The sequence below is a fragment of the Lagopus leucura genome, unplaced genomic scaffold (assembly GCF_019238085.1).
Source record: "Lagopus leucura isolate 7727_CA_CO unplaced genomic scaffold, USGS_WTPT01 Super-Scaffold_100014, whole genome shotgun sequence".
Classification (NCBI taxonomy): Eukaryota; Metazoa; Chordata; class Aves; order Galliformes; family Phasianidae; genus Lagopus; species Lagopus leucura.
Window position 1 is genome coordinate 10,364,969 of NW_024962268.1, and position 10,804 is coordinate 10,375,772.

Below are 10,804 nucleotides of genomic sequence, written 5' to 3' on the forward strand. Positions count from 1 at the left end.
TTGGCATGGAATATTTATACTGCAACAGACACAGTGTACCACATAAACTGACAACTTTGAGAAATAGATTTTATTGCCATTTCTCTTATCTAATGCAGATTACATGCAGAGTTGACATGCAGAAGCTTCAAATAAATGAAAGGTAGAAATTACACTTTGATTTGACAGTTGGTCAGAAGTACTCATCTATGTAAAGCTCAGTTTGAATGCACAACGCAAGAAAGCTGAAAGCTTGAGTCACAAATGGACTCCATAGCTTTGTAAACTACAAAAGCTGTTCTAGCAGAGTGCATATTTCAAAGCTAGATTTTGTTGCACAATCACAAAGTGGGAAATAGTTTGGTCAATACTCGGTCTGTAAATCTCCGCCTATGGTTTTCCTTATCCACTTAAGGTACTGGTTTGTGATGAGAGTGTAGACACCAGGACCATTACGAGAACCACATGGTGACTTCCCAAAAGATGTGACACCTTTCATCACATTATTGCATATTAAGGGTCCACCTGAATCCCCCTGGAACAGGAAGAGAAAAACTGTCATTCATATTTACAAAAGCTACAAAATCTGTCCCTTACTTGAAACTTACTCCAGTTGCACGGTAGAAATAAATATGTAGACTATGCCTTTTTTTTCCCTTTAACCTCCCCACCACCCCCTCCTCCAGAAGTTAAGTTTATCATTAACAAAAAATAATAATAAAAAAAAGACTTCAGTGTGACCATTTGCTTAGATCTGTGCTAAGATATGTCCAGTATTTTTGAAAGTGAAAATCCAGATGTGTTTTATTTTAAGGATTAGAAAAAGAAGCCCTAGTAAACTCACTCTTTTGTGGTATTATTCCTTCTGGAACTGTAGATAGGAATATACCATGTTTCTAAAAACTACTACTTTATGTTGTATTTTTAATGTAGTCAAAGCAGATAATGCCAATAAATATACTTACTTTACATGAGTCTGCTTTTTCTCTCTTGGATCCTCCTGCACATATCATGTTATTTGTTATACGAGGATTGTAATTGTAATGTTTCTTGTCATTGCAGATTGTTCTACTGATGACAGTGACGTTAACTTCTTTCAGGGTATCAGACAGGTATTTTTTCATGTAATTCTCAGTTTGTCCCCATCCTGCTACTCTACAAGTTGTTCCTGGTTTGAGATCTTTACCAGAGGTAGGCAGGGGAATTACTTTCACAGCGTTATTAATTTTTGCTCTTTTCGTAAGCTGTAGAAGATAAGGAAGATAATTTTTATGACAGAGATCTCTGCATGTTAATCACTGGATCTTTTCCACCTGTGGAAATGAGGGATTACTGCAAACCTTTTTTGAGATTTCTGTTTGTGATGGAATTTATGTAATCAGTGTGATAATGTAGGAATAAGGAAAATGAATATCCACTTTCCAATGAAAATCCATTCAACTGCTGAAATATTTGCTCCAAAAAGACCCTGTTTTTCTTCTGCTGCACCCACAAGCATTGGGAGATATTTATACATAGGCAATCTAAGCTTTTTTTCCTAGGACAAAAAAGCAGCAGTAACTGACGCTGGCAAAAATGAGAACCAGAGAAGTTATAAATTCTTAATGGAACTATCTTTCAGTTAGAATATTATGGTTTTTATCCCAGTTATTTTTACATCTGAAATATGTAAAAATAATTCATATTCATATGTATATGAATATTTAGTATTTTGTTGAAAAGCCAGAAAAGCTTGGCCAAACTACAGTTTTTCTACTGCTAGTACTAGCATATATTTCAGGAATTGTTGAGTCTTGGTCTGCAGTGTATCCCCAATCTCTCAGTCGGCTGGATTTGCAGACCAGTCTGTATCACCCAAGAAACAATGTTCTCAGAAACTCCCATCTCTCTTCCTCACAAGAGTGAAAAATCTAGTGCATCACAGGAGATGTGTATTCCTTCAGTAGTGTGTAAGTAAATCTATACCTTCAGCAGCATAATGTCATGTTCTTTTTTTCTGTCAGAGTAGCCTGGGTAGCGAATTTCTTTTGCAATCTCAATAACCTGTTTTTCTTTTTCCCTTTTTGTCTGTGAATGGGCTCCAAGAATAACTCTGCCTCCTTCCCTGAGAAGAAAGATAACATGGTTAGTGGGATTCACCTGCTGCAAGTCCATAATTCCTTGCTGTGGTGGTGCTGTAAGTCTCTTTTTTCAGGCCTGTAAAGCAACAGTAATTTAGAAGAATGTAGAAGATTAGTCTGTTTCCACAAGTAGTTTAGAAAAATTGTGTCAGTGAATCACAATTGATGCTATTCTAGTTGCACCAGCGACCAACAGGGTTTGGGTCCTTGACTCAGAAGCTGCCCCTGCTGTTTCTCTTGGGAGCTTGATGTTTGCCGCAGCTGGATGGCGAAGCTTGTCAGAGTAGCTGTGCTGGCTGGTCCTCAGTTGCCTCTTACTGTAGCAATCAAAACCCTGAGGAAGTGATTCTGCTGTTCCTTCAGCTATGAAGAGCTGTGTGAGTGCTGCCTGAGCAATTTTAAATTAATTATGTAATGTATTTTTTTTAAATGAGATCTCATCCAGGATCACTCTTCACTATAAGTTGATTCCACAGCTTTTGGACCTTGTGCTTTCTTTGTCGTAGATTCCAGTTATCCCTCTGCTTGGCTGGTAGCAGGATAAATGGTTACAAGTCCAGTGATTCACTGGCCCTGAGCAGGCTGTTGACAGAGCCTGTGTGAGGTCTGGCTCAGCAGCAGCTCCAGTCCCTCTGGCAAAGGCAGTGGGTGGGTCGTGAGATGTAAACCTCACATCTCACCTGGCAGGGGGAGCGTGCAGGGCCAAACAGCCATCCATGTCTTGAGTCAGACAGGAAGAAGCTAACAGAATTTGTAAAGCAGATCTCTAAATGTCTCCTGTCATCTGCAGGATTTTTTGCTCCTTTATAATTATGTGCTGCCTCTTTCTGTAATGAACTCTGTCTTTTATAGAATAAAATTACAAGAACTTGTTTCTGTTTTATAAGCAGCTATCTGGACTGGCCAGTCCTCTGGCCAATTGCACTGTTTGAGAGAACAGGCATAGATCTTTCCCCAAATTCACAATTTCAGCATTGTTATTCTGTGCTTTCCTATGACAAGTGTATTGTAAAATATCAGAAACACTGAACATCAGTGTACTTTCTTATATTATTTTTTACTCACCAAAACATGGTTGTCACTGTAAGTTTAAAAACTTGACCGTGATAATGCTAAATGCACTAGACTAGCAGAGACATGGACTTTCCTTCTTGAAGAGGGAAACTGGGTACTCACTAACCTACAAATTAGAGAAGCAACTTACAGATTGCAATGAGCAGCTGTTAACACCCAGTTTGGCTTGATCAAAGCTCCTCCACAAAAATCTTCTCCTTTGAGCATGGCCATAAATGGTCTCGAGTGTGGTGCTACTTCATGTCCTCCGATGATATCCACGCACAAATCTACAAATAAAAGTAGGCCATAATACACACAGCTAAGCTGCAAAGCACTGTGAACTCTTAGAAAAGTGCATTTAACATAATTATGAAATATACAGACATGCAGGAATGTATATGTTGCTATGCAGGTCTTCAGGACAGGCTTTAAAAAGTGCTCAGCAGCACTACTTATGTGTCTTTCAGTGGCATTAAAATAAGGTTAGTGGCATGAATGTTGAGGAAAAAAAGAACAACCTAAGTGTCATTGATCTTGCACAGGTTTATTGTCCTGAAGTTCTCTGATATGTTTAATTTTTCAGCTTTCATTGTAAGAAACCTAGCCTTGCCACTAGATACATGTTGTGCAGTGTCTGTCTTGTGCAAACCCTTGGCAACTGGGCTCTAAAGGGTAAGTTACGTTACATGAACATGCTTTTCAAGAGAACAGAAAATCAAGAAATCATCTATGTATATGCCTGTAGAGTGACTGATCGAAAATGGCTATATTAATTTCTCTGAACTCTTCCAAACGGTTTGTCCTCTGTGCAGTTTTAATTACTATTATCCATTCAGAAATTATTTGGTTTGTATGGAAAGATCAAAGACAATAAGAAAGATAGAAAGACATCATAATTTTAACTCCAATAGTAATTGCAGCTACTTTATGCTAATATATTCTACTTAAATGGAACTCTGTATGTCAGTGTTTACCTTCAAAAGGATCAAACTGTGCACTTACCTCCAGGGATTATCAGGAGAACGATGGCAGCAGAGGTGGACAGAGTGAGAAAAACACCCATGGTGTCTGCCTGGAGTCCTCCCCTATTCACTCTGTGATATATACCTAAACAAAAAGGATGTGGGTTTTATTTTTCCTCTTAAGGACATTTGACATCTGTAACTGTGAAAAAAACATTAAGACCTTCCTGAATATATAGCTCACAGCAGAAGTGTGAATGAGAAATCATGTCATCCGTTGTGGTGTGAAGACAGTATCTCCCTCTTCGTGTTGTCTCTGTAGCATTAGCAGAGAGCTAGTATCAGTGCTGAAGTGAAATCTTGCAAGTCACTACCTGTCTGCTTACACAGTGGTACTCATCTTACATAAGTGTAAGTTTGATTCTGTAGCTCACTTGAAGATCTTTAGTTCCATTTTAGACACCTCAGGGCAATGTGCCTAAGCTTGAATACCCAGAGGATAAAGACCTTGTGTAACCAAAGGGAGACCATACCATGCTGTCCCATCTCACATGCCTTAGTGTCTGCAGTTTAATCATAAATGCTAATTGCTGAAGTCTACCTGGTCAACATATTCAAGGGATCCTACAGAGATGTTCAGCAGATCAGTTGCTAGGAATCTGTTTACTTGAACTTAATTAGTCTGGAAGCTCTGCTAACTTCATTAGTTGGACACTGGCTGAAATAGGAGAAAATGTGCTTTTCTCACAGGTAGGCGTCTGAGTGAGACACTTGCACATGCCTTTTTTGTGAATCTGATTCCAATCTCTGAAATGAGGAGAGAGAAATCCCAGCCCATTTCCCATTAGAAAGTTATCTATACTATTCAGGAATGCCTCATGGCCAAGGAATCTGATATTTTCTTCTTTCAGCATCTGATCTTTTATTGCGAGCTTTAGACTGGGTGAGCTTCTGTGCAGTGTGGTTTAGTGGTCTACAGCAAAGTGTTTAATGCCATTTGAAGTGTTTTAAGCAGTCTTATGTCTAACTGAACCTTTAGCTGCTGGCACATAAGGCCATGCTACTCCTATAGATGTCATGTCATTTCTCCAAGCCCTATGCAGGTGACAAGAAAACACATGACTCAAATCACAGAATCAGAATCACAAGGGTGGAAACAACCTGAACGATCACTTAGTCCAACCATCCTCCCATCACCATTGCTATCACAAGCCACTAAATCATATCTCACAGCTCCTCATCCAGACGCCTCTTGAACACTGCCAGGGATGGCGACTCCACCACCTCCCTGGGCAGCCATTCCAGTGCCTGACCACCCTCTGAGAGAAAAAGTTCTTCCTTATGTCTAATCTAAACCTCCTCTGGTACAACTTGGGGCCATTTCCTTGGGTCCTGTTTGTTGTCTGGGAGAAGAAGCCAAAACCCTCCTCATCACAACCTCCCTTCAGGAAGTAGAGAGCAATAAGGTCACCTCTGAGCCTCCTCTTCTCCAGACTGAACAATCCCAGCTCCCTCAGCCGCTCCTCATAAGACTTGTGCTCCAGACCCCTCACCAGTTTCATTGCCCTTCTCTGGACACGTTCCAGGGACTCAATGTGTTTCATGCAGTGAGGGGCCCAAAACTGAACACAATACTCTAAGTGCGGCCTCACCAGTTCTGAGTAGAGGGGGATGATCACCTCCCTGCTCCTGCTGGCCACATCATTTCTAATGCAGGCCAGGATGCCGTTGACCTTCTTGGCCACCTGGGCACACTGTCGGCTCATGTTCAGCTGATCATCAACCAACACCCCCAGGTCCCTTTCCTCTTCACACTCATCCAGCCACTCATCCCCAAGCCTATAACGCTGCATGGGGTTGTTGTGGACCAAAGTGCAGGACGCGGCACTTGGCCTTGTTGAACCTCATCCCATTCACCTCAGCCCAGCGACCCAGCTTATCCAGATCCCTCTGAAGGGCCTCCCTACCCTCACGCAGATCCACACCACCTCCCAGCTTGCTGTCATCTGCAAATTTACTGAGGGTACACTCAATCTCCTCTTCTAGGTCATCAATAAAGATATTAAACAAGATGGGCCCCAGTACCGACCCCTGAGGGACACCACTTGTAACAGGTCGCCAGCTGGACTTACCTCCATTCACCACTAACTACCCTCTGGGCACGGCCCTCTGGCCACTTTCTCACCCAAGGCAGGCTATACCTGTGCAGGCCACGGGCAGCCAGTTTCCCCAGGAGAATCCTGTGAGAAACCATGTCAAAGGCTTTGCTGAAGTCTGGGTAGACAACAGTCTGTCCCTCGTCTACCAGTCTGGTCACCCAGTCGTAGAAGGAGATGAGGTTGGTCAAGCATGGCATGCCTTTCATGAACCCATGCTCTCTGATGTCACAGAATGCCTAGTTTCATGCACCCAAACTGAGTTCTGTAAACTAAATAAATGTTATTGGAGGCTTGTAAAGGCACAGTTCCTCAAATCCTTCTTTTCCAAATATATAGCCACTTATAGAATATCTTCCTTCCATCAGTATTAAACTGGAATTTCAGATATTCTGTTAACTGACTGTATTCATCAAAGATCCACTGTTACACAGCCTGATAGGTTTCTGGGTGACTTTAGCCTTATTAGTCTGCAGGAAGATTTTGCGTGCTGGCTGTGTCACATCCTCAAGCTCAGTTGGCTCAGCTTGATGTGTTTTTTACCCATATATGACCAAACAACTGACAAATATTTACCATTGTCCTCCCATCTGTGCAGAGGGTAGTTGTTGGTGATTTCTGTGAAGAAGGTAGAAGTGGAGCCTTTTTTAGAGATTGCAGAGCTCTTTGAGATTGCAAATTGGAGTCATGATTACCTATGTGACATGGCAATAGATCCATGATTGCAAACCATACCAAGCTTTTAGTTTCCTTTCAGTTTTCTCCTAACTACCTGCACATGTATCCCCAATAACTATCAGCACTGTTAACATCCTTTTTTCAGTACTGTCCTGCACACAGTATTATCAAGTGACACAGATACTCTTGTTTCACTTATCGTTTGTAAATAGATGTCAAGGGCTGACAGCGTTTTAATAGGAAGTCTTACCATGTGTTCTACAAGTGAGATCTGCTTGAACTCATACGACTACAGTGATTCAACCTTATATATTCCTATATGAGGTGTGATGTCTAGAAAAGAAGAGGTTTGAAAAGTATCATCTTATGTTTACCTGATCTATTTTCAAGAAAAACTATTTAGGAAACACAGAATACCGAATGTTCCCAGATATTTCCAGGCTACTCTATGCCTACTATCCGAAAACAAATCTTCTGTAATCGGTTCATATCTCTTTCAATCTATAAACAAACTCTTAGATATTTCTGAAGTTATTTTTCTGTAACTTCTTAGCTATTTGCACAACAGTGCCTTGAAAAAAATTCTACATCTCTAATCCTGAGAGACGCCGTTTATATTGATGGTTAGAGTTAAGAATATGCTATCTAGACTTCTGTTTGATAACAACTGACTGCTTTCTTCACAAGCTCTTACTCCCAGGTTTGGCTGTATAGTTATTAAAGGTCAGATTGACACGCAGATCATCACTTTAGTAGTTTCATACTCAAATACTACTCTTCTGGTTTTAACTCATTAAATGAGGCTGAAAAATTGAAAGTTGGCTGGGCTTCTTTGGCTTTGGCAGTAAGTTAGTTTATGGTCAAGTTTAGATTATATTGGTATTCTGTGTATAAAGGAGGAAACCTCAGAACAAAAGTGCCTTCTCCATAGAGTGCATCAATTTTTTTATTAGCTCCTCTGCAGCATAAGCAGCTGGGTATCAAGAGGTCTGACAAATGTAACAAAAAAGTGTTCTGCTCTTTCCTCCACCTTGCCCACAAGATACAGTCACTCCCTCAGCAGAAACCGCAGTACAAGATAAAGCCTTTGACTCTGAGGAAGTTTCCCATGGGCATTAAGCATGGGTCAATGGGTTGCTCTATTCTGAATGTGTCAAACACTTCTCTGACTCTTATCTCATACTGAATTTCCCCAGTAACTATGCTCAGTTTTCATTCATGCTGCTTTTTGTGCTGCTTTGGATGAACATAAGTACAATTTTAGACCATTGCAGGATGCCAATTTAGACCTCAGCTCTACACCTTACAGAACTGCAGTTGCCTGAGCTGAGGAGACATAGAAGGGAAGGGAGGACAGGAGAGCAGTGCAGAGCAGGCAGCCACCAGGAGCACAGTGTCTTCTCTGACTCTCCCTGTGCTGCTCCAGACCCAGCCAACCCCAGTGTATCACTGTGTTACTGGCCACATCTTTGGCCAAATTCTGACAAATTTTTGGAGACTTGCTGGGAAAGGTAAAGAGCATAGGCTGGGACAATCTTAGGACTGTGATAGAGGCAGCAGTATCACAGTGCAAAGAAGGTGGAGATGGCAGCTCTGCAGCATTCCCACCCAGTCCTGTCTCGCCTGCCCATCCTGCCTGCAGCTCTTCCAGGCTTAGTTTGGTGGGATGTTCCTCGGGAGCTCCTCAACCCCCCTCAACCACGCTCTAAAAATTGGTCAGGGGAAATTCTGGAGTGGGAACTGGCATGCAGAAAGTCTCCTTGGGCCATGATGTGGTTCAAGATCATTTCTCTTGTACCTAGTACAGATTGGCAAATACTTAGAAGTGATAGACGTGGATATGGATCAGATATACCCAGAAGAATATCTAATTTCAATTCACATGGACCACACTTAAGCTCTTCTTGAAGCACAGATAACAACACTTTTTAATATAATGGCTCTTTGATTAAAGAACTTCCCTAGAAATTGGGAGACTTCCTTTTTGCTTCAAAACCAGCCAGCCTCAGAAATAGAGCTTCCTTTGTTTTTCTGGGATTGCTTTTGTGTGGAAAGAAAATCAAGGGATCTAAACTTTTTCCTGCCCCTCTTTGTATTTCTGGAGGATGTCAGCGTGAGTGTCACTCTAAACAGCTCCATCCTTCCACTGGGCATATATCCAGAGTTTTTTTCTTGGTTTTCACTCATACCTGAAGAGGGCAACACCCAAACTCTTTGTTCTGTACCCAAGCTCTAGCTGATCAGTCCTCCACAGCACAAAGCACTGCACGAAGTAGCCAACATGTACTGCTGGCTCCCCCTGCAAACTTGTTAATTATGCAGTAAATTCTGACAGAGGGTAGTAAGGGCTACTGTTATTCTTAGCCAATTGGTGTGGTCACTCCTGCTCTAGGCATTGGGTCTTGGCAAGATGGGGTTCTGTGTATGGTAATAAGAGTTGAAGAGTGAGATATGATTAAGCTAACTGGAAGAAGTTGGGGTTTTTTATCTTTCCTTGAATGGGATGATCTGATTCTTCTGAACTGCCTAGAATTCTCTGTGGCAGCTGGACTCTGAGATCACGGAAATGGAAGTTAGCACAGTCTAGGAAATCTGACATTTGCTTTGTAGTGTCTAGCCACACATTATTTACCGATCTTAATACTCATTGTGCTACCCATTTTCAATTTTATTCAGCCTGACATTATTTCTTGCCCTTAATTCCCTTTTCTGCTCTAAATGCCTATTTCACTTTCCCCTCTGCTTCCATTGTCTTTTCTGCCTCAGCTGTGTGCAAAAATGAAGGCTTATTTTTGTCTATTTGCTGTGCAATATCACAGAATAATTTAGCAGCATGGTTGAACTAGTTAATTTAGGGACACCTCAACCAATGTAACATTTACAAAATTGTATGTACATGGCAGAATACATCAGGTATTATGCTGCAGAAATATACGAGTCTTCTGCTTGATCACAGTATGAAGCTATCAGTCACTTAGTGTCAGGACAAAGCCATAAAAACTTGTAAGTCATCATGTCTTAAGGACCCCGCTGGCAAAAGAAATTATTTGCAGAGGTAACCTCCAGTGTGTGAATAATCTCCAGATTATATTGAGAATGGGGAGTGATTCTGGGGTACCTAGAGCTGACCCTTTTGTAAGATAAAGTAATTTTTTTCACTTAAATGAACTTGGGAAGAGTTTTTTGAAAAAAAACCACAAAAACGTGTTTCATAGCATTGCATTGTGTAATGCTTTCAAATTTTATAGTAAGATTCTGTGCTATAAGTGTCTCAATTCTAATCTCATTCAACAATCTGCAGAGCTGCTATTTTCTCTTAAGTAACAGCTAAATAAGTTGGGTTGGTTACATTTCTGATTCTTTCTAATGGTGCTTAAGCCGATAGCAGTTTTTTTAATGTGGTGATGTGCTGTTTCTTGTAGTGGTTTACCAACAAGATATGCAAAGTGTGGGTACAGACACAGGGGTGAGCAGTAGAAAAGTCTATCTCACCACTGTGTCTTTTAATCTTTTATTTGGTGACTACTGATAAAGAATCTTATTTGCATTTGAGTCCCGCTCACTGTAGGAGCTTGTACATCTGAACCCTGCTCCCACAAAAATAACTGCTAAGAAAAAAACTGCATTGCCCTTAGTATGTATAGTTGGTATTAGGTATTAGGTGTTCCTAGGCTACCAGCTCCAGATTTCTGCCAGTTCTCAGTGAAGCCTTTTCAAGTGACTCTTCTATTTCTTGTCTCATTCATTCATTTGCGCTTCTTTGAAGAGTTGTTGAATTCTCTGATGTAGTAGGTTGTATTATGCATTCATCACATGTAGCTTTCTTAGCACTTGTTTTCTAGCGTAAGACCAG

General features: G+C 41.0%; 1 protein-coding gene across 1 annotated transcript; it reads right to left on the minus strand.

Moving 5' to 3' along the window:
• Positions 1–160: 160 nt before the first annotated feature.
• LOC122182283 (granzyme A-like) lies at positions 161–4,218 on the minus strand. The gene is made up of 5 exons (XM_042875421.1): positions 4,158–4,218; positions 3,304–3,442; positions 1,945–2,083; positions 945–1,223; positions 161–514 (listed from the first exon to the last, which is right to left on the minus strand). The coding sequence occupies exons 1-5, from the start codon at positions 4,216–4,218 to the stop codon at positions 344–346; spliced, it is 789 nt and encodes a 262-aa protein (XP_042731355.1). The 3' UTR covers positions 161–343.
• Positions 4,219–10,804: the final 6,586 nt, after the last annotated feature.

What these genes read in the sequence shown, in the direction of transcription:
- LOC122182283 (XM_042875421.1), bottom strand. Translation starts at nt 4,218, where the DNA reads ATGGGTGTTTTTCTCACTCTGTCCACCTCTGCTGCCATCGTTCTCCTG. An exon ending in TCTCCTGATAATCCCTGGAG is followed by an intron (nt 3,443 to 4,157) that starts GTAAGTGCACAG and finishes TTTTATTTGTAG; the next exon opens with ATTTGTGCGTGGATATCATC. An exon ending in ACAGCTGCTCATTGCAATCT is followed by an intron (nt 2,084 to 3,303) that starts GTAAGTTGCTTC and finishes CTTTCTTCTCAG; the next exon opens with GGAAGGAGGCAGAGTTATTC.